Consider the following 24,277-nt stretch of genomic DNA (forward strand, 5'->3'; position numbering starts at 1 on the left):
ATCTGACTTCGTGCCTTTAGGATTAGTTGTCACGGATGTCGTTAGGATCATTGCTGTCAAATTTGTTTTCCGAACTGATAACTTTGAGGTTTTGAGCTTTTATTTTGGACCAAAACGCCCCTGAACAGCCGTATTTCGATCCGATTGTCCGAAAATTGTTCCGACAGTTTCTTTGCCTTAGTTTTACCCTAAAACTACCTTGTAAACAGATTTGATCGAAGAAAAAGAGCCGGAGCCCTTTTTCCTTTTTGGCCGAGAGCTTGTAGTGTTGGGGGGTTTTCATTTTCGAAAACTTGTCTTTTCGCATCCGATTGATGTATTCTGAAGCTTTAATGCTTTGTCTATCGTTTATGAGTTGTATTGTGATCGAACTAATCGATTTTGTTTGGATTCTGCTTTGTTTTTCTCCGAGGTTCAGTTGAAGGAACTTTGGGATCTTCAGAGCATTTGAGTGAAGGAACCTTTGATTGCGAGGCTGGAACAGCTCGAGGTTAGGGCAACTTACTATTAGCTATGACTGCATGATAGGCGTCGATGAATTCGACTTATGCTTTATGTTGATATTGTTTATGATGATGAGTTATTGTTATGATTGTTTTCATAACTTATGTTATTGATGTTGTCTATAACTTATGATGTTGAGATGTTGTTGAATGGTGCGTTCTGACGCGACTTCGGAGTGGGGATTCATTGATCTGGTGATCTTTGATATTTCGGGTTGGATGAACAACCCTAGGCAAGTTCAAACTTGGGTTTTGAGACTTAGCCATTTGTTCGTATTCTTAGACTTTCCCCGGGAAATTTCTTTTGGGTGGTTGGTCTTTGGAAACTTAGAATGATTAGACTTTCGAAAACTAAAGACTTGGGAAACTTAGACTTTGAGAAATAAACTCATAACTTGACTAATTCGAATTGAAACAATTTCTATTAACGTTTAAGCATAGGAAAACTGAAGGGGAAAACATTTACGAAAGACGGGGAAAAGTCGACTTCTGTTGTGGGTTTTGGATTTGGGGAAAGCCACTGAGGCGATCCATGGTGATGATTGAAAGTCACAGAGTATTCTCGTACTCTTGTTGTTGGAGTTGTGTTGTATTGACCGACACTAAACTCCCGAGTACTTTAGTACTCTTGTTGTTTGAGTTGTGTTGTATTGACAGACACTAACTCTTGGGGTTTGTTATTCGAGTTGTGTTGTATTGACCGACACTAACTCTTGGGTTTTGGTTGTTGGAGTTGTGTTGTATTGACCGACACTAACTCCGAGTTGTGTTGTATTGACCGACACTAACTCTTGGGTTTCGATATTGGGTTTGAGCTAAACACTTGTGTGGTGAGGACGATTCGATGTTTGGCTAACCATATTGCATCAATCGGGTGAATAACGGGAATGGTTCACCTGTGCATCTCATGGTGAATAACGGGAATGGTTCACCAATGCATTAATGATGAATAACGGGAATGGTTCATCATACGGTGAATAACGGGAATGGTTCACCAAGGATGAATAACGGGAATGGTTCATCCATAGTGAAGAACGGGAATGCTTCACTTGTGGCGAACGGGAACGCGTCACAATCCGGATCATATTGATTGCATTTCACGCATACATTCATTCTGACTGGGATTGTGTGCTGTTTGATTTATTGAAGCATTGTTAGAGCCAATAACATGCTAGGATTGCTTATATATATATATCAACATAAATATCTATACCCCTATCACATGTTGAGTGTATATCTACTTATTTCCGTGAGTTGACCCTAGCGCCTTGGCTTTGGTTTCATGTTTGTGTTTGGGCGGTCGGCCTGCTGCCAGATGTCGACGGTGGATTGGGTCTCGACGGTCTCTCCCTCGGGGGGGATCAGGTTTGAGTTGGTGGATCGACATGCCCCCACCGCTTGGGTGATCGATGTTGTGGGTCATCGAGTGACGTACCGGGGAAGGGTCATGGAGGACCGGACTGACGAGCGTGGACATCTGACGAAAGGAGTTCTACGACGCATGGAGCTGAGCTTCAACTTGCCGTCTTCAGTTCGTTGTGGACTCGGTTATGTGAGCAGTACTGGGAGGGTAGGTTTAGGCAGGCGTCATATTTTGTGTAGAGCTCTGATTCGTTTTGCTTTTGGGACAGGGTAGGTTCCCGACGCGTGGCTTTTCGTGTGGTTCTCTTATTGAGGGATCACAGTGAGTTAGTCGGACCATAGGGGTCTTTGCTTAGGCCATTTTGAGGCCGACTTTCTACTAGTGGATTGTAATTACAACTTTCTCACTCAAACTTCTGGGTCTGTATATATTTTCCTACGGGCACACCACTTTGGAGTCACTGCGAGTGCGCGTGACGTGGGAGTGCAGCTGAGACTGTACATGTTTATATTTGTTGTACATCGGTTAGTTTAGTTGCTGGGTTATGTCTTTAATTTCTATCGCTTTCAGTTAAAGGAATCAAACGAAAAAAAAATACCTGTTTTTCGCGTAAAGTTTATTTTTGGTTACTAAAGTGACACCTGGAAATCGGGGTGTTACACATTGACTGTGAGAAGCAAATGTGCCTTGACTTGTGTTGTATGCATGCAAGACAGTCTTGCTAATTCTGAATCTTTTTCCCTTTTGGAGTGATTTGACGTTGAAGTACTTTGTTCAATTGAATATACTCTGGAATTCAAATTAATTGAAAAGCTTAGTTTACATTAAGGTGCTTCCAGATAAAAATTTTATTTTTTAAAATTAGATTTTAAAACGATATGATCCGTTTGAACTTAACAGTAACTGGTTCGATGAAGGAAGATGACTAACGAACTCGATCCGGATCCGGGAAGAAGCCTAGGTAACAGACGATGGCTAAATTCGAACTGCTGCAGAAAGAAACGACAGAAGATGCAGTAAGGAACGATGGAAGCTGAGCGAAGATTGTCAAGTTCGAACCTTTCTCACATCTCAGATGGAAGCCAACTTCGAAATCACTCTCAGCCTCACACGATCTCTCATTCTCGAAAGCTCTCTCAATCGCCTCACACACCCTCTAAGTCTCTCAATCTCTCAATCTCCTCTTCTTCCAATCTGATTTGGGAACCGTAGATTCATGCACATTAGAAAATCACTTTTCGGGGAAAATCCGTTTTTTTACAGATATCTAAATTTTAGCTTTTGATAATTTAGGGACCTGAATCAAATATCATAAAAACTGGGCCAGAGTAAGATATGCTAAAGTAATGTGGAAGAAGTAACAACTTTTTCTACTATTTAAAAATAATTCAAAATACAGGCTAAGGGCAAAATTATGATTGTGTAACTTTACACAAACAAAAACTTGTGTACAGTAAACAAACCCCAAGAACAATACAAATATAATAGAGTTGCATATGAAGTACTGAATTAAGGGTCTTCCTATTAACACCACCCACATAGCTATTTTTATCACCTTCTTATCTTTGGAATTCCAAATATACCCTTAAGGATAGACACTACTCTTTTATCAACACACAAGTTTTTCAAGTTTCAAAATTAGTTTTTGGAATTAGTATGTAGCAAATCACATTCCAAAATGTAACTCTTTTTTCATTCTGAAAATTAGTTTCTAACACATAATTACATGTCAAAAACTAGTTTGAAGAGGGTGGTTAGAATAAATGCGGAATGGTAAGAAAAGGAACTCCCATTATGAAACTAGAACAAGACTCGGTTTGTTTTTCAGTTTGCATCCTCAATATACTTTTGGTCCGCACTCTGCACCGAACAATGTGTTATCATATTTGGATACTCACATTCATAATTCACCCTAACCTACTTTGACCCTAAAACCCGCATTCACTCAATTGAACTCAACACTTACTTTTCAGTTGGGTAGATAAAAAAGCGTCTAAACATAAATCACATCACACCCAACTCACATTAACTCAAATTATGTAATATAAATCCACATTCACTCAAACTCTATTTTGAAACTGAAATTCAAACACACTAACATTTACTCATTAAAATCTTGCGAATCCTTAGTTCAGAATCCTAGTTCAGATTAACGTGATGTGGTAGAGCTTGTAAAGTAAAAAATATAGAGGAAAAGGTATCGATAAATTTGAAGTATTATTCAAGTATACAACCATAAGTGATATTTTTTCACATCACTTTATTTAAACCTGTTTCATAACTTATTCAATTTTTCTACCTTTCCCATTAGATGTCTCATCATCTATCTCTTCCCTTTTTTTATCGCTATCACATTTACAACACGTGTGAACCACTCATTATTCGTAACTAAAACAGTTTTCCAATTTCCATGCAGATATGGAGAATTAAACAATAAAACGGAACTAAGAATACCGTCATATCGCATCCTACCCCTCAATTACGTGGAGAAATTTGCATCAGCTAGTAATTTTGAGTAGAACCCCATGAATTTGAATCAACCCAGTCATATGCGATAGGGCTCAAAAATGCATCAGGAATACCAAATGAACTAACCAAGGCAAGTGCATGGGGTCGAAGTTCAGCACAAAGTTTCGGCACTTCTTTCCTCACGGCAGCAGCATTCTGTGTGGACAAGTAACCATATCGAAGAAAGGCGGCATCTTCATCCACACAAATCAAGGCATACAATGATCTCAACAGACCTAAGACATTCTACAAGGAGGCAAACACAGAAATCAGTAAATTCTGTTTCAGCCTTAGAAATAATTTAACAAAAAACACTATGCACCGGAATATTTAACGAGCAATAATATTATTTACCTTCAATGAACCAGCTGGCAAAGCTGACTCAGTCTCCACGAACGTTTTCAGTATTGCTCGTTCAGAGAAAGCTCTGCCCAAGTCCTCTGCAAGCTGATAACTCTGATCGAGAAAAGAGTTTCAAACAGTAAGACACTGAAAAGAAGAAAGGAATAATTAACAAAACCTGGTACAATCCTCACTAGAATGAAGGCAGACTCTTTGCTTTCTCCACGAGATTGATGTTCTGAAACCTCTGCAGCAAAACGTTTCAATAGATCCCGCTCTCTTAGGTGGAACAGATCAATCTGTGACAATGAGAGGTAAGAATAAAAGTAGAAGCTTCTAACCAGCTATTCCAAATATCAACAAGGATAATAAAAGGATCACCTGAAAGTCACTGCTCCTAAGGTTAGAACTTGTTAACTGAGATGGGATAACAGGACAAGGTTTGTTCATGTGTTCTAATCCCAGACCACTAAATGGCTTGTTTTTCATCTGACATGCTATGTATTCTGCAAGGAGTGCCTTGCTGATCTGAGATGAAATATAGAATCCATGAATTCAATCAATCCATATTGAACGAAAATGAGCTGAGTGATGCTTAAACTTGACATGAATTATTTATTGCCACTTTAAGTGGCTAAGTCAAAAATCATAAGCTAAAAGTAAATTGACAAATTTCACCCATATCATAAATGGGAAATGGTCACTTCTACAGTCCTGTGGTTAACTATATAAATAAAAACATATTCACTGCAGTTTTTTCTTTTTTTTTTTGATACTTAATAGGCAATATTTCATCAAATATCTTTAAGGCAAAACAATAGATTTCTGTCTCTAACAAAATCATTCATGGAAAATTCCTTCGCAGTCTAAATGTGACAAAGCATAGGCCTAAAATCTCAATTAATTTATATCTAGAAAGTAATCAACCAAACAGTTAACATAGTTAGAAGAAGGCCAAAATTTGGTATCCTGAGAGTAGGATTCGAGAGGACTATTACTATATTTTCACTACCATTTAAATTTCAAATGCAAATAATCTAAACAACAAGCTAGGATTTAATTATTGCATTGTAGTCAACAGAACATATTTCTCATTGGTTTGAATTTAAAACATGTTGTGCTTAGTCATTCAAATTTCATATTTAACAGATTGCTCCATCCTACCTGCTGCATCAGAACATTGTTGTCCCCCTCAAATGTTGACTGCACATCAAATTCACCCTTGAATTGACCAATACGATTTTCAGTTTTAATGCCTTGTCCTCCACAGGCTTCACGACATTCCTAATTCATACATTAAAAGAATCTTAATGAGGCCAATAACATATAATTATTAAACCCAAGTATAATAGGAATACTTACCTGAAGTGTACGCATATTATTCCATGTAAAAGTAGCCTTGTATGCACTGGAAACAATATGAATTTCTTTGTTTGACTCAGGCGTTCTTTTCACATACATCATTTTGAGCTCAAATGCAGCAAGACTCATGGCATATCTGTTAAAAAAAGTAAGGAAATGAACATGAACAGGTCCATTGTTATAGCTGCCAAAGGCCAAACGTGGATAGTCATTTCTAATTAATCTCTAAACATTTATTCATAAATAACAATATAAATAAGCCACAAATCAGGTTTTTATGTCACAGCTCTCATGAGTGCATGCTGAAAATTGCTTCTAAATCAAATTTATTAGAGATAGGAAAATATCTTCTGAGTGTGTCTAAAAAATAATTAATCCCACAATATCAAGTATTTATTTTAAATATTCTTAACATTTTGGTGGGAAATAAACTTGGTGTCTTAAATTATCCGGGATATATACTAAATTGGTATACTTAAAGTACCGGGTTCCTAAAAGACTTGAATCAATTGGAGGTCACAGCTAATAGATATTGAAATGCTTAAGCTTAGAGAACTTACACTTTTGCCAGTAAAGGTAATAGACGCCTCTGATGACTTGGGTAATCAAGCAGTAAAACTTCTGGCCCATTTGGTGTAATAGAAAATGCCTGCCTTGTCAATGCATACCTTATAGCAATGGCTAAGCTAACCTACCAACAGCAAATTTATGGCATGATAGTATAAGATGTTAGAGTTTGTTATGAGTTTGATAAATTCAATAAAAAAAATAAAAGAATACATACAAAGGGATCACATCCACAAAAAAAATTGCACATTACCTTGGACATGTAAACAGCACTGACGGAAATAGTTACACGACCAGAGGTCAAAGGTGCTAAGAATGCTCCAAATCTCTGGAGCAAGAATGACACATAACAAAGTATATGTTAGCAAGCTATCAATTGGGAATAACTAAGACCAGAAGAAGACCAAGGAGAATATCATCTGTCTGAAAAATCATTAACCTGATCTGGATTTTTTATCACACTCAAATACTCGCCACTTGGTGAAACATCAGCCACAGAATTTAACAAATTCTCTCTGGGTATTCTAACATTGTCAAACCTGAAGATACATATTCAGACGTCGACTTATTTAAGTAAAATTCATTCATCAGGTTCTATCTTATATGAAAAATGTGTATATTACCAGATACGGCCATTGTCAACTCCATTTAAACCAATTTTGTGACCACATTCAGCTATTCGGATGTTTGGACATATGTTCCCGTCTAAATCTCTGATTTGGGTAATAAATGCATGCACCCCTTGATTGTTTCCATTGATGTAGAGTTGTGAAAACACTATAGTGTGTGTTGCATGCTGAAAACAAAAATGTCAATAATATAATGTTAATATCTACAAAGATATAGCAGGAGAAAAATGTAAGCACCCAAACAATCTTAATGACATCTAAGCTTTACACTGTTATGAACTACTTATCCCAAAATTTTAAACTAATTGATTAAAACACATAAATTGTTTTACAATATATTTCTCATAGATATATAATTATCGTTGTTTACAAAAAAAATCCTTACATTTGCTGCACCACCAATCCAATACTTCTGAGCCGATTCACATGGAGTATTGATAATAAACTCTCCAGTACTTGAATCATAAGTAGTTACTGTTTCAATTCCTCGGACCTATGAAAAACAGTTAGTTTGAAAGAATTATTGAAAGTGATAAGGTAAAAGCATAATAAAAAAAAAAAAAAACCGCATGTGGAGCAGCCCACACATACATTACTTCCATGGCCCAGCTCAGACATAGCAAAACAACCCTTCATCTCATAGTTTTCAGTAGCTTTCAACCACTTGTCATGATGGCGCTTGGTTCCCAGAAACTTTACGGCCCCACCCCTAAATCCAGTATTCATCAGAGAAACTGACAGTTAGTTAATTTATGACATGATATACTTTAACAGTCTTTCCTTGAAAAAACTAAGAAAAAGACGAGAAAAAAATTCGTGTAATGAATTGATTTACTTTGGTTACAGTTCTCCCACAAACTAGCTTCAGAGAGAACAAAATCACATTAAATTATAGATCATGTAAGTTGTCTGGCAAAGAATATGTCTATAGGGATGTTTTAAACTTGAAAACAAAATTTCCTTCCTCCGTAGAATCTAAATGCATAATTCAAACATCTGGATTCACCCTTCAGGACCCCCTGCCACACACACTCACATAACAGTACACAAACAAAAACAAGGCATGGACTCAGTAATGCAACAAGACCACTAAATTCTTTGTCAAGTACAGAATTAAACTCCACCCCAGAACTCTCCATGGTTGAATACAATCCTCTAAAAGGGTGCGCTTCATTAGATACAAAATTATCGATAAGCCTTCATCTATTAGCTTAAGCTTTTTAATAATTAGTTACATTATGCCAACACATCTATAACTAACTGTCAAGAGGTGGGTCATTCCTACCAAAACTCCCCCAAATTAAAATTGAATTTCAGTAAAAGATACTGAATATGTGCATCAAGTTCAAAAGAACTTACTCAAGTTGGGATAAACGTTAGGCCTATCTGGTTCAAGAGAATATTTCCTATTTTTATTTCAAGTCTCAACTTATAATCAGTCGGCTCCACAAGGAGGCATGATGCTATGTACAAAAAAGAATGTGTCAGTATCTTTCTCTTTTTAACAAAACAAAATTCCATCCTTTTTCTTACAAACACAAGAGACCCCATTTCTATAAACCATAATTTTTCTACCTACCTTATTTTCTACCCCATATGAGATCTGAGTGTAATAGTCAAAGAAATTTCGAAACTCAATTATAAGATTTGACCACTAAACTCCAAATTTTTTAGATAGTTAGATATAAAACCCATGATTCAAATTTCAAATCAAAGACATAGTGTCATTAGGAGAGAAATGGATAAATTGGGGATCAAAATACATCTTATCTCTCACTTTCTCAATCAATTTGCGTCTCTGTTCCCATAAAAAATGATTTCTGATCAAGCTCAATGGCATAGCGAAAAACCCACTAGTATTAAAAAGCCATGAGAATGAGGGAGGGAGAAAACGTACCACAAGAAGACATGAACACCAATCTTAATAGCGAGCGAGTGATCATACATTCCGATAACCTCATGAAGCGCGAGCTTCCTCAGCTCCTCTTGCGGCCCATCACCGGTGAGCCACCCACGGAATACCCCACGATCCAACAGATACGCGATTCGCTTCATCGTCGCCTCACGCTGCTGCTCCATCGACTGGTTGTAATCAGGGGAAACGAACACCCTCCCGCCGAGCTCACGGCGGTTAAAGAGGCCGCTCTGAATGATCAGACTGAACAGCCAGTCGCGGTCTTCAAGATTGTGGCCGTCCATCAACCGCCGCATCTCCGTCACGTCGAAGGTGATAGGGTTCGAGTCGGAGAGCTCCGGAGGGGAGTAGCTGAGACAGCTGTTGCGGTTTAGAATGGCGGTGGCTGGTGGAGGGTTGTGGCGGAGGTGGTTGGCGAGGATCTCGGTTCGCCGGGAAACGCGGTGGTGGTTGTCCATGGCGGAGGGTGAGAACTGAGAAGAGTTGAAGGGTGGTTGAATTCTGAGAGTTGTGAGAGTTTTTTTGGAAGAGAAATGTGAACAGTTTGAGAAAATGATAACGAATGAAGAAGACACGTCACACGTAGACTTTTTGGAAATTAAATTAAAAAAATAAGACGTGGAAGATTGGATCATTTGACTTGTTTTGGTTAACTTTAATTCAATTTGATTAAATGTCCATATTCAATTAAAATCGATTTTGATACATACCTGAATTATTAACAAATTGGATAATATGAGAGTTGGGTAAGAGTAAGGTAGAATAAGACTCATATATACTTTTATTATATTATGTGTTTGAGGTAGACAAAATATAGAGTTTAATGGATATGCACTGTCAGTGTAAAATAGTTTTACACGGATATCCAATCAATGTTTGCCACGTAGGAGAGAGAGTAACATTCATTTTTAATTTTAATTAAAACAAAATCATATTTACTTATTTGGCGGAATTCAATTGGAGGTCATTTTACACTGACAGTGCATAATTAAATTCCAAAATATAATAGAATATGATATAAAATTGAAAAATAATCAATTTTCTTGGAATAAAAATACATAATATTTACTAATATTTAATTTTTTTAAAAATGATTATTTATTAAGCTTAATTTTTTTACATTTTATAAATGCGCCTATGTTGTACCAAAATAAATGAGCCTATGTTTTTAAAATTAACTAAAATTAAATTAATATTTATTAATTAGCCTTGTTTATTTTAGTTAAAATTATAGCCAATTGATTTTAAGTAAGAAATGGCAAGAATTGAATTAGAACTTATCAATTGATTTTAGTAAAAATTTACTACTTACTTCAAATTCGATAACAATTTTAAAGTTAAAATTATAACCAATTGATAAAATCACATTATTCTTATGTACTCCATTAAACTTTGACATATGTTATGAGATAGAAATTTTTTTTTTTTTTCCGAAAGCAAAAATGATATATATTAATAAAAGGTCAATCTTGAAATCTCCAACTAAACCAAAACCGAATAAAACGCCTACAAACCAAAAAGCCCCGAAAAAACCATGAATCGACAAGAACCCAACCGCAAATAACCCTACCTAACAAAAACCCAGCCACAAAAAAAACCAAATGGCATGAACGCGTGCTTCAAGTCAAAACGACAACACCTAAAAACAAAAACCCTAAAGGAAACACATGCCAAACACCGGGAAAGGACCTCCATTCGGCAACGAGAGACGGCGAAAAGTTCGACCAGAAAGGGTACCTATCAAGCCTCATCTAAGCTACCAAAAAAACAAAGACCTGAAGCAACATCAACGCCTCCATCACCTACGCATCACCTTGCCAAGCAACCGACTCCAAGGAAGCACACAAGCGCAATTCAAACCCTCATAGCAACCCCTAGCAACCAACCAACAACTAGGAAAGGTTCACCCACAAAATCAAGATGCAGCATATGCTCAACCAAACGGGAACACCTCAGCCACAACTTAGAGAGCGAGAAGCAGCACATGTTCAACCAAACGAGAACACCTCATAGCCTCGACCACTAAAACACATGTGAAAATGTTAATGAGCCGATGATTTTATCTAAGGTAAATCTTGGGGGACTTCAACAACCAGTACAAAAATTCCATTTAACAGTCGTTTTCATTGCATGTGCATATATATTATTCTCTACCTAAAAAGTATGGCTAATATTATAAAATAGTATTACATTTTTTCATGAAGATTATTGAAATGATTAATTGATAATTTTTATTAAAAATTAAATAATTACATGTTCTATTCATATATTAATTTTGAACTTCTATTTTTTCAGAATGAAACAATTTCTACAAATATATTTTTTAACATGTATCTTATAAATAATTATACGAAATTAATGTTTAATTATTTCTTTACTTAAAAAATTATTTGGTTCTTTGTTTGATTGGTAAAAATATTTCAATTCGGCATTGAATATTTACATTCAAAGGTTACATAGAAATGATTATGGGTATGGTTTTAAATTTTTAATTTGTAAAATAACAAAATCTTATATCTGAATTTTTGCTTACTTCTAATTTTATTTATATTTATGTAGATCAGTAGATGGGTTTACAAAGGTACAACATCCCTTCTCATAGGAAATCACATAGAATCATAATGGCATAATCAGTTTTTTTAAATTTATTAATATGCTAAAAACTGATTGGTTTAGATGTAGGTGGTGGGATAAAATTTCAGATTAAAAAAAGTCAAAAATAAAACAATTAACATGGCTTATTACATGCTTACCCTTCAATAATACATCAAATAGCAATTGAACCATTCCCAAGTTTCCAAAAGTAGTAATACTAATTTCTTTTTGATTTTTTTAATTCTTCAAAAAATGGCTGAAACACTCCCAATGGATGCCAAGTGTCAAAAGTTTCCTTCTTATAGGTTCTCTTTTATATTGTATTTAGATTTAGATATATATATATATATATATAGAGAGGATGTATCTTATGAGAAATGTAATCTTATATGAGAAAATGAGAATAAATCACGACCGTTAGATCTAACCATCAACGGTCAAGATTAAAACATTAAGTCATGTGACTTTTTTAAGTGATCATGTGACAATCACATGACCATTAAATTCTTTTAATCTTAACCTTCGATTGTTAGATCTAACGGTCGTGATTTATTCTCATTTTCTCACATAAGATTACCTTTCTCATAAGATACATCCCCTATATATATATATATATTTACTTTTAAACATATAAAAAATTCTAAAATTATTTTGAAATTTATTGTTTATTATTTTCAACTTGAAAATATTGTAATATAAATGTTCTTCCCCGTGTAATCTATATTTTCACAATCAAATTAAAATGGTTTCGTATATCTTCTCTTAAAATTATTTAAAAGTCGGTAAAAAGTACTAAAATTATATTAAAAAAATTCTATTAGTTTCAACTTAATTTTAACATCAAATTTTTTTTAAGTACTCTAGGTTGGGATAATGAGAAGATTTATGTGTGGAGGACCCCTTAGATAAGATCTTTTGTAAAACCCATGAATTAATTACTGATAATATAAGCAACATAAGAATGAGAGCATATTGGTAAATAGCACATTTCACTGGTCACATACCATAGTTCATGTTATCAAACTTTAAATTCACACAAAAGAAGAGAAAAAGGATACACCAGATTCACATAGTTCTGCCAACAAACGATAACATGTAGCTTGAATAACTTTGTACTACTGCATAAACAAATTAGATCTACATTAGTTTTGATGACAAACATGAAGTAAATAATAGTGACAAAATTCTCTATCAATAGTTCTGGCACTTAACATGCTACACAAAGGTCATCCTTCATTAAACACAAACATAGAACTGTTAAACATGTTGGTATGCATTGAAAGTTGCCAGAAATGTCCACTTCTTAGCTAGATGCCCAGCACCAAGCACATCAATGGAGAGCGTCCTAGTTTGTGGGGCATTTTCCAAATATCTTGATAATGGAGTTTCATTTATAAATCTTGATGAGGGTTTGAGAGAGAAAAGATTCAGATAAAGTAAAGAGGAACAAAGAAAGTTAATATTGTCAAAAAAGAGAAGTGATTCAGATTAAAATCACTCTTTCCATTATACAATAACAATGCTCCAAATACAACAACAGGAAGTGTTATATGAAAAGAGCTTACCTTTGTAATGAGAAATCAGATGCAGAATCAACAATGGTACATCAATGAATAGAGTTCCAGTAATAGTATATCCAATACACGCCCAAACAAAAATGATATGCTATTATCAAAGGAAAGGATGAAGAGTTGATTAGAAAAGTCTAGCCTGCTGAGAAAATAAACCTATTAGAAAAGGGAAGATGAAGAGTTAATTAAAGAATAATTAAACCTACCAAAATATTTTTCTTCTGCTGCAACATTCTTCTTATGCTACTATTCTCTTCTAACAATTAAAGGCCATGTCTCCCTAAGGCACTATCTATCTTTCTTTACAACCTTTTCAGATCATTATACACACAACAAATGAAAACAAAAAATTAGAACACAAAAATAAAGATGACAACCTTGGGAAGATAAGGATGAAGAAAGAGCACAGTTAGGGGATGCTACTTCCGTAATGGCTGAGAGGGTGAGGATTACCTAAATTCTTCAATGTGATTCATCCTCGCAGAACCTATAACCAAAAAACTCACGAAGAAATTAGTGCTACCATAGTTAAAGGTAATCTGCAACTAAAAACACAGGAAACGAAAGATAAGTTGAATTGGATATGGAACACTTTATCACTCCACACACTCCCTTTTTATAGTATGCCTAATATGTGTAAAAGGGGCAATTGCAATAGGGAGAAATAAGCAACTGAAAACGCAGAGTAGATTGAGAAAGAAGGTTTTATGTTTTGGATGAAAATTCTTGTGTTATTTATAGGTGAAGCCTCATGAATTCTATCACATTAGGTTGGCAAAAGAAACCAATCAAAATAATAAGTGAGAGTATCAAAAAAAAAAATTGAATACAATTTTGAAAACACGTTTTGGGAATGTAGATAATTAATGTGATTAGATTTTTTTCCAAGGCCATGATTATGCATGTGAATGAAAACAAAATGATAAGGTATTCAATTATCCTTTTTTTTAGTGGTGAGATTAGTAGGCTATAGTTTGTAGTTATTTTTCAACAATGGGAAATTAGAATGCAAAGAGGTATTAAGGAGAAAGGCACGTAAAAAAGAAAAGATATCAGAAGGATATTAAAGAGGTTTAAAAGAGGGGTTAACAATGCTAAAATGTCTCTGCTAGGGTTTTTACCACGGTCTCCATCTGACCCACAGCCGCCACTCTGTTGACCCACAGCCGCCACAACCGTTTTCTTGCTTTTCCCGAGGTACGTTGCATGGTGCTGTTTCTGTACTGTGCATCGTGGTGATTCCGATTCTTTCTTCTTGGCTGCACGATAGCCATTCTATTTCTGTTTCTCCATCAATACCTTCGAGCTTCTGTTGGTTTCCGCTTCTGCTTCCATGGCTGGGAATAGAAACGTTCGACTAGCTGGTGCTGAGAGAGAGGTTTTGAATCTGGGGAGAGTACAGGTCGATCCGGACCTAGCCCAAGATGTCTGGGCCGTGGGCAAGCTGCTATGCCGGGGAGAGTTCCAACCGAGGGCTCTGAGGAGCGTATTACTGCGAGCGTGGGGACCTTCCCACCATGTTGAGTTCAGAGAGATAAACCAGAACTTATTCCTTTTCAAGTTCTCTAATACCAGAGAAAGGAATTTTGCTGTGCGTGGGGGACCTTGGCTCTTCAATCGCTTCAATGTCATCCTCCAGCCGTTCCGGGTACATGAGATTCCTGCTCAGGTACCGTTGGTGCAGACACCGTACTGGGTGCAGGTCCATGACCTTCCAGTTTGGCTCAGAAAGCAATCGACTGCTCAATCTTTGGGCAGGGGGTTTGCGGGATTCATTGCATGGGACAAATCGGATTCCAACCGGTTTGGGGAGTTTTTCAGAATCAGAGTTTGGGTGAACGTAACCGTCCCTCTCCGGCGAGGCCAAGCACTAACCACTGAGGGCGGACAACCTTTTGAGGTTTTTTTCAAATATGAGCGGCTTCGCAACTTTTGTTACCGCTGTGGTCTGATTGACCATGTGATCCGTGACTGCGATGTTCCCCCGCCGGCGGATGAAACACAAGCAAACGTGCCGTATGGCCCATGGCTTAGGGCCGGGGATGGAGCCAATGATTACTGGCGTAACCGCGATGGGGTTGGAAGAGATGATCGACGCCGAGGGGTAGCTGTTGGCAACGATGGAAACGGTGAGAATGTGGCCGGGGTTGGCGTAGGGCAGGAAGATGACTTGGATGTCGATGCTGAGTTGGAGAAACTTGAGGAAGAAAACCGAGACACTACCTCAAGGTCTGGGCATGGGTCAAGGGTGCAGGAAGAGGATAACAACACCTCCATGGCCACGGAGACCCTCCTTATGGGCAGCTCCTCTAGTGGGACACAGGATAAGAGTCATGAGGACTCTTCTTTCACCTTTCCAAGCGTTGGTTTACCGGCGGGAGGAGATGAGAATGGAGGTGGTGGGGGAGCTACCAAGCCTATGCAATCTGCCATGTTTTCCGACACAAACCTGCGCAAGCGTGCAGTTGGGACTTCCGACAATGGTGCTTCTCATATGAGTAGTGGTTCTGGGGTGTCTCCCCCTTTAAAGAGACAAAACAACATTTCTGGATTGGGAATGGCGGAGTCTGTTGATCAGCTCCGCCCACCTCAATGAGGATCCTATCTTGGAACTGCCGGGGGCTTGGGAACCCACGTGCAGTTCGAGCCTTGCGAAGGCTCATCCGTTCAAAAGATCCTGACGTGGTCTTCGCCATGGAGACTCGTCGTTCAGATAGTGAGATGGCATCTTTGCGTGGTTTTGGTGGCTTTGGGAACATCTTTCCAGTGTCTTGCACAGGTTCTGGCCGTTCAAGAGCTGGTGGCTTGTGTTTATGGTGGGGAGAAGGAACTGAAATTACGGTAGTTCATTCTTCACTTAACCATATTTTATTTATGATTAAACACCATGACTCTAATATTCTTATGCAGGTTCTGGCAGTTTATGGGTGGCCTGATGACCAGAATAAATGGCGCACTTGGCGAATGATAAATGATTATAAGCTGGCTGATATCGTCCCTTGGCTATGTATTGGCGATTTTAATGATATCCTGAGTCCTATGGACAAAATTGGAGGTAACCCAGTGAATGTGTCTCACATTCACTTGGCTTTAGACACTATTTCTGAGTGTGGTCTCCGAGATGTTGACTATTCTGGGTACCGTTATACTTGGTCTAATAAGAGGAAGTCTCCTGACACAATTGAGGAGAGGTTGGATTTTGCACTTCTTAATGACAGCTGGTTAGAGTTGTGGCCTGTGAATAATGTTTCTCATCTACCTCGGTACCGTTCTGATCACAACCCCATTATGTTCGCTTGTGGTACTCGTAGGTCATCTGTTTTTAGGCCGAGAGTCCACATGTTCAGATTTGAGGAATTATGGCTCCAAAGCGGGGCGGAGTGTGCAGAGGTGATAGCGGAGACCTGGAACCGTACTGGCCCGGATATTGTTTCTAAATTATCCGAGGTTGGAAGTTCTCTTGACAGCTGGGGACGTGAGAAATACGGAGATGTGGCCAAACAGGTTTCGGATTTGAAGTCCAGACTTCAGATTCTGCAGGGTCAAAACCAGTCCACACCGGTTGTTGATGAAACAGCTGAGATTGAGAGCAAACTTGATGTTCTCCTTGAACAGGAGGAGGTGGTTTGGTGCCAGCGATCACGAGCCAATTGGCTCCATCATGGTGATAGGAATACACATTTTTTCCACACAAAGGCCACGCAGCGACGCAAAAGAAATACGATTGAGGAGCTGAAGGATGACAGGGGGCGCAAAGTGGAGGAGGATAAGGATATTTACCGGGTTCTAGCAGGTTACTTTACGAACCTCTTCACTTCCAATGGTCCTGTCGACATTGAGTCAGTCACATCGCTAGTGTCAGGAAGAATCTCACCACATCACTACCAGATCTTGTCCACTCCTTTTACTAAAGAGGATGTGGAAGAGGCCCTGTTCCAAATGCACCCAACTAAAGCACCGGGGTGTGATGGTTTGCCTGCTTTGTTTTACCAAAAATTTTGGCATATTATCGGCGACGATGTTTCACATTTCTGCCTGCAGGTCCTTCATGGAGACATCTCACCAGGTATTATCAATAAAACTCTTCTTGTTTTAATACCTAAGGTAAAGAAACCTATGCATGCAAATCAATTTAGGCCCATAAGTCTATGTAATGTGATTTTTAAAATTATTACTAAGACCTTGGCGAATAGGCTAAAAATAATTTTGCCTGATCTTATTTGCGAGTCTCAAACTGCCTTTGTTCCTGGTCGTCTGATCACGGATAATGCCTTGGTGGCGTTTGAGTGTTTTCACTATATGAAGAAAAAGATAAGTGGCCGTAATGGCGTAATGGCTTTAAAATTAGATATGTCAAAAGCGTACGATAGAGTGGAATGGCCTTTTTTGGCGAGTGTATTACAGCAGATGGGGTTCCCTGCTTCATGGGTGAGCCTCATCATGACTTGTGTGTCCACTGTGGACTTTTCTATTATGTTAAATGGTGCACCTCAGGAACCTTTTCAACCTCATCGAGGTCTTCGACAAGGGGATCCCCTATCTCCTTATCTTTTTATTCTGTGTGGTGAGGTGTTTTCTGCACTGATCAATAAGGCTGTATTAGCGTCTTCCCTTCATGGTATAAAAATTGCTAGAACTGCCCCTGTAATTTCCCATTTGTTGTTTGCAGATGACAGTGTCATTTTTGCCCGTGCTACAGTACAGGAGGCTCTGTCCATTAAGGCAATTCTTGCCAGTTACGAACAAGCTTCGGGTCAAGTCATTAACCTTGATAAATCGATGCTCTCTTGTAGCCGAAATGTGCCAGATGATTGTTTTCATGAGCTTAGACAGCTGTTGACTGTAAAGGCGGTGGAGAGCTATGACAAATACCTGGGGCTTCCTACCGTCATTGGTAAGTCGAAGACTCAGATTTTTAATTTTGTCAAGGAGCGTGTTTGGAAGAAGCTTAAGGGCTGGAAAGAGAGGTCACTCTCTAGAGCAGGGAGAGAGGTGCTTGTAAAAGCGGTGGCACAGGCGATTCCGTCCTATGTCATGTCTTGTTTTTTACTCCCTGATGGGTTATGTAACCAGATTGAGGGAATGATTAGCCGGTTCTATTGGGGCGGGGATGTAACGAGACGTGGCATGCATTGTCTTAGTTGGACGGATTTGTGCAAGGCCAAGGATAATGGCGGACTTGGGTTCAGAGATTTTAAAATGTTTAATTCTGCTTTAGTAGCCAAAAATTGGTGGCGTATCAAATCCAATCCTGAATCACTTATGGGGAAGGTTTATAGAGCGGTTTATTTCCCGCGAGGCACGATCCGTGGGGCTAAACGTGGCTATTGCCCGAGTTATGCTTGGTCTAGTATTATGCGATCTGGTGAGATCTTTGCAACTGGGGGTATGTGGAATATTGGTAATGGCAAAAGTGTTAAGGCTTGGTCAGACAAGTGGGTTCCAGGGACGGATACACTGGTGTATAGTGTGGAGCTTGCTCAACATTTTGGAGTCACTCTTGTGTCTGACCTTATGCTGCCGGGCTTGCTGGCATGGAATAAGGAGCTTATCAATTTTATTTGTTGTCCGCCGACGGCGCAAGCGATTATGGCAATTCCTTTGCCTCTTGTCCCTCATGATGATGTTCTGTATTGGCCCTTCTCTTCAGATGGTCATTACTCGACCAAGTCAGGTTACCAATTCCTACGCCACGGCGCTGAAGCTGTTGTTGCGTCCTCTTCCCAGGTTCCCTCTCTTCCGCGTGCGAATTGGAGGAAGCTTTGGAAAGCTGATGCGCTCCCTCGATGCCGTGAGACGGGGTGGCGGGCGTGCCTTGAGGTCCTTCCGGTGCGAGCCTACCTTCATGCGCGCGGTTTGGTCACGGACCCGACGTGCCCGCGTTGTTTGGTAGCTCCGGAGACTGTCCAACATGCGTTGCTCTTTTGCCCGATGGTGCAGCCAATTTGGTTTGCCAGCTCTCTTGGTTTCCGCCTAGCTCATGAGTGCCGAGTGCACGAGTTTGTTTCTGATTTTATGCAGGTTGCAGACATGTCCAGCCTTGGAGCTTTTCTCACCTTGCTGTATGCGATTTGGATGGCCAGAAATGAGCTATGTTTCAAGGAGAAGGCTTCAACATTGGAGCAGATTTTGACCCATGCAGCTTCACTCACACCGCTGCCACCTTTGGAGGGTCCTATGGTTCCGCAAGTTCACCGTCCCAACACTTGGTCCCGTCCACATCCGGGCACGTTCAAGATCAATTTTGATGCGGCGATGGCTCCTACCGGCGACGCAGGCTTCGGTCTTGTTGCTAGGAATTCTCGTGGGGAAGTGTTGGCAGCAGCGTGCTCCTCGCATGGTCCAGCATCATCTTCTTTGTTAGCGGAGGGGCTCTCTTTCCGTTGGGCGCTCGGTTTGGCTATGGATCTTGGTTTCCGGCGCGTCGTGTTCGAGACCGACTGTCTCCTTCTTTATGAGGCGTGGAAGCGCCGGGGTGGTTGCTCTATTTTAGACTCTTTGATATTAGACTGTCGTCGTTTGTCTTCTGGTTTTGATGCTTTTGATTTCAGTTTTATTCGCCGTACTGGCAATAGTGTCGCTGATGCTTTAGCTAAGCGTTCTTTTATTTTGGGTGTTTGGGTTTGGATTGAGGAGATCCCTCAAGACTTTTATGGCTTAGTCCAATCTGATGTAATGGCCTCTGAGCCCTCTGTTTCTTCGTAATTGAATGAATCATTTTTCAAAAAAAACAATGCTAAAAAATGATTGGCCACCAATTAGGTGGTTTTTACTCCCTCCGGTCCTATTTATAAGCATGAAAGAGAAGAAAAATCTTGGTCCTTTTTATAAGAACCAAATGAAAGTTTGAGCTATATTAATTAATTTTTTCCAATGATGCCCTTATTAATTCTAACTTGTAAAATGTGTCTCATTAATTATTCTCTTTCTTTTCCACTTTCCAACACTAATAACAAAGGGTAATTTTGGAAGTTCATTTTAATTTAAGACAAATTTAATGCATTTTATCTAGTTTAACTACATTTCTTAAACTATGTGAATTTTTTTTTTGTTGCTTATAAATAGGACCGGAGGGAGTATTATAGATAAAAACATGGTTAAAATTGTTCAACAGAAAAAATATGATTGGATTAGAAGTAGGTAGTGGATAGTTAATGTGAATCAATATTGAATGTAGTGGATAATTAATGTGAATCAAAAATGAATGTTAGTCAAATTTGGGTAAAAAATATTTCGAAAATAAAATAAATTGCAGGTGCTATTACATGGCTACCCTTAGATAAAAAAACAATTAGCAAAGATGTCACTTCCAAGTTTCCAAAAGTGGTAATAAGATTTTCATTTTGATTTTTTTTAATCATGGAAAAATTGCTGAAACCTCCTTCATTGCTTGCCAAGTGTCAAAACTTGCCATCTTTTAGGTTCTCTTTTATATACTATTTAGATTTAGATTGGGATTTCATTCCCGTTCTTCTGATTGTGTGGTACTAGTCTCTCAAATGCCGTGTAACTAATTTCTCTCATAATTTTCCTATATGCTGAGCATTATATTTTCTTGGAAGCATCCAATATTGAAGTTATTTAGCTCCTGCAATTGCAATGAGCTTCCATCCAAACCATTGTTAATGTCAGAAAGCCAAAAATAGATTATTTCAACAAATATTGATGAGATATGGTAAATTATGGCGTAATATTTGACAAGAAGGTTGAACAATACTTAGGTCTATTCTATCAAAATAATTTTTCTTTTTCCTATAAGGTAAAACTCGAGGATGAGTGATGAAAGCATTTGGTTGCAGTTTTGTTTTTCAGTTCTCAAAACAATTTTCAGAAACAATTTTTAAAAACAGTTTCCAGAAGAAGAAAACAGGTTGAATGACATGTTTTCCAACATTTAGAAATCTGATATCTAAAAACTAAAAACAGAAACTGAAAACATTTTTTAGCTGTTTCGGTTTTTTAGTTTTAAAAACTGAAAATGAGAGTTTTTGAAAACAGGTCATACCAAACAAGTTTTCAGTTTTTGTTTTGAAAACAGGAAACAAACAGGCCCTTACTTACTGGACTGATCAAGATTAGAACAGGATATCCCTTTCATTCAATACAAAGAGTAAATTTCATATACCTATAAGGGTAAAATGACATCATTCCTATAGACCAAACAATGCTTAGAGGGGAAAAAAGGTGAGAAAGTAATAAACAAGACAAAAGATGTGGGAAAAATTACAAAAGACAAAAAGTGTAGGTATTAAAACATTTCACATGGATCCCAAAATGTTGAGGATTGATGATTAGTTGAATCATGCACAGATAGATATGTTGTTTTGTTGTGAAGAGCTTCCTTTCTATTCTCTCTCAAACTATGCCGAGCAGCATCCAACCTTTTTAACAGCTGAGACATCATCTTTACTGCCAACATTGATTGTCTGCCCCTTGGGCAAGGCTGCAGGGTCATCCCCGATCTCGAGCGTCTTCTTACTAACAACTCGATATATCTGAGTGAGAACCTCTGTGAAAGCATTGTCGACATTCAAGGACTCGAGGGCAGAGGTTTCCATGAAAAAAGTATTTTCCCTTTCAGCAAACCCCTTGGCATCATCGGTGGACACGGCACGCAAGTGACGAAGATCTGCCTTGTTTCCCACAAGCATAATTACGATGTTGGCATCTGTGTGATCACGAAGTTCCTTTAACCATCTCTCCACATTTTCAAAAGTCACATGTCTAGTAACATCATACACAAGCAATGCACCAACAGCTCCTCGATAATATGCGCTTGTGATTGCACGATATCTGCAGCAATTAACAAGAGTGAGACTGAGATATACTGCGTTATGGAATGCATATAATGTAACTAGTCATAATAAGTAAGTTTCATGAGGCAGATGAAAAATAACTGCAAGTTTACAAGTGTAAGCATACTACAGCTAGGTTACAAATCAGATCATTGTAAAAACTAAAAAGATTTATTTTCTTCAAACTCATCTCTGTTCCTATTTTATTTAGTGTAAGCTCCTATTTCGATTCTCCAAATATAATAGTCATGACTTCAACCCTCCAAATAATTTCAACATCAAGTTAGTCCCTCAACCATCGTATCAAGTTAGTCCCTCAACCATCGTAAGTGGCACCAACTCTTTTGTACAGATTGAGGGATTAAATCGATGTCAATGATTGAAGGACAGAATCGAGGTAATTTCTATATTAAGTTGTTACTATACTCATGCAGCCCGCAATAGCTCCGCTCCACTCTCATATATTGGACCATGTTTGTCCATGAGTATACACCATTCTCATTGGCATAATGAAAATAAACCAAAGTATCTCATTAAACCTCAGCCTAAAGTACAAATAACCATCCTAGTCCTACACTACACACAAAGCTAACACCATTTCATTAAGCATTGATCAGAAGTTTGAAACAGTGATATTTTAGTTAACAGGTCACAGACTCAAAGCTCTGTTTCATTTCATTTAAAGTAAGTATCTGGTGTATGAACAACATGAAAGCAAGCCAAACTTTAGAAGTCACATGATCAACTTCACATTTTATTTCCTGTCATCTTCCCATTATATCTCTAGGACAACACACTACTAAAGAAAGTAAGCAAATTGGCAAACTGAAAAAATATCAGAACTTGCAAAAATCAATGGGTCTAGAAGAAATGTTGTATGATCTATCGCCCCTCCCCACCAGCTTCCATCACATGAAAACCAACAACGGGAAAACAGCCATCAACCCCTTCATTATTTCACCAAATCAATGATTTCATCAAATCCATCACTTGAAAGTTGAAACCAAACAACGAGAAATAAGCCATCAATCAATTCATTATATCACCAAATGATCAATTTCATCAATTGTGCAACTTGCTTCATACATCCATCCACAATGCCATAAATAGTACTATGAATTAGTCACATGAATGGTACCCAAATCATCCCCACCCCAGAAAAATGTGAACGGCATTCTCCATCCTACACCAAAATCTAATGCCTAATCACATGTTTGCATTCCTTTTTCAAAAAAAAAGGACATTGCCTAACATTCCATTGTCCTGATGATCCAGATCAAAAGCAATAACCCCCACAACCAACAAAAAAAAATCGCACAGCATGCACCATTGCTAAATCAAATCCCAAGCTAAAAACTAATACACCCCATTAAAGAAATCAACACAAAGCATTTCCAATCATGAAAAACCCAGCCATACAAAAACTAGAAAGAGAAATCCCAAATTGAATGAGATCAGAGCCAATGAGGAAAACCGAAAAAAAAGCAAAAGGGGTAACCTTTCTTGGCCAGCGGTGTCCCAAATTTGCGCCTTTACAATCTTATCATCAACATGGATACTGCGGGTGGCGAATTCAACACCAATGGTGGATTTGGATTCCAAGCTAAACTCATTTTTGGTGAATCGAGACAATAGATTGGATTTCCCAACGCCAGAGTCTCCGATCAGAACCACCTTGAACAAGTAATCATAATCATCATCCGCTCTGTACGCACCCATTTTTCCTCTTCCTTCAGCTGGATTTGAACTTTGATGGAGGGGTTTCAAAAGATCTGAGATTCAATGAAATGGGTCAGTTTGGTTAATGGTTTTTAAGGCATTCGATTTGGTAACTGCGTATAAAGCTTGAAACTTTCAGCATTGGAGAGAAAAGGGTCGTTGAATTTCTTTGATTACAGGAGGAGGAGGAGGAGGGAGAAGCATTCAAAGCTGGAATGATATCTGTTTCTGTCTTCAGATAGAAAACACACCCACACGGTTTGCTTCTTTTTACGTTTTTCTTTCACCCCACCATAGGTCTTGTCTCTTTTTTTTTATTTGAGAAAATCAAGGAAAAAAGTTTTCAAGGCTTCAAATTTCAAAAGTTGATGATCTGTATTATTATTATTATTATTATTATTATTATTA

General features: G+C 38.1%; 2 protein-coding genes and 1 long non-coding RNA gene across 3 annotated transcripts; all 3 read right to left on the bottom strand.

The window, feature by feature from the left end:
* Positions 1-4,052: 4,052 nt before the first annotated feature.
* LOC130742610 (acyl-coenzyme A oxidase 3, peroxisomal-like) lies at positions 4,053-9,757 on the bottom strand. Its single transcript, XM_057594707.1, has 13 exons — positions 9,172-9,757; positions 7,866-7,983; positions 7,660-7,767; positions 7,269-7,441; positions 7,085-7,184; positions 6,899-6,973; positions 6,639-6,769; positions 6,079-6,214; positions 5,881-6,000; positions 5,098-5,244; positions 4,911-5,015; positions 4,729-4,830; positions 4,053-4,620 (listed from the first exon to the last, which is right to left on the bottom strand). Exons 1-13 carry the CDS (start codon positions 9,645-9,647, stop codon positions 4,369-4,371), a joined length of 2,043 nt encoding a protein of 680 aa, XP_057450690.1. The 5' UTR covers positions 9,648-9,757; the 3' UTR covers positions 4,053-4,368.
* A 2,856-nt stretch (positions 9,758-12,613) lies between these two features.
* LOC130749830 (uncharacterized) lies at positions 12,614-14,032 on the bottom strand. Its single transcript, XR_009023111.1, has 4 exons — positions 13,809-14,032; positions 13,562-13,664; positions 13,350-13,449; positions 12,614-12,902 (listed from the first exon to the last, which is right to left on the bottom strand). It is a non-coding gene; the product is annotated as an uncharacterized LOC130749830 (long non-coding RNA).
* A 7,395-nt stretch (positions 14,033-21,427) lies between these two features.
* LOC130742611 (ras-related protein RABA1f) lies at positions 21,428-24,161 on the bottom strand. Its single transcript, XM_057594708.1, has 2 exons — positions 23,649-24,161; positions 21,428-22,148 (listed from the first exon to the last, which is right to left on the bottom strand). The coding sequence occupies exons 1-2, from the start codon at positions 23,867-23,869 to the stop codon at positions 21,716-21,718; spliced, it is 654 nt and encodes a 217-aa protein (XP_057450691.1). The 5' UTR covers positions 23,870-24,161; the 3' UTR covers positions 21,428-21,715.
* Positions 24,162-24,277: the final 116 nt, after the last annotated feature.

This window comes from Lotus japonicus, chromosome 3 (assembly GCF_012489685.1).
Source record: "Lotus japonicus ecotype B-129 chromosome 3, LjGifu_v1.2".
Classification (NCBI taxonomy): domain Eukaryota; kingdom Viridiplantae; phylum Streptophyta; class Magnoliopsida; order Fabales; family Fabaceae; genus Lotus; species Lotus japonicus.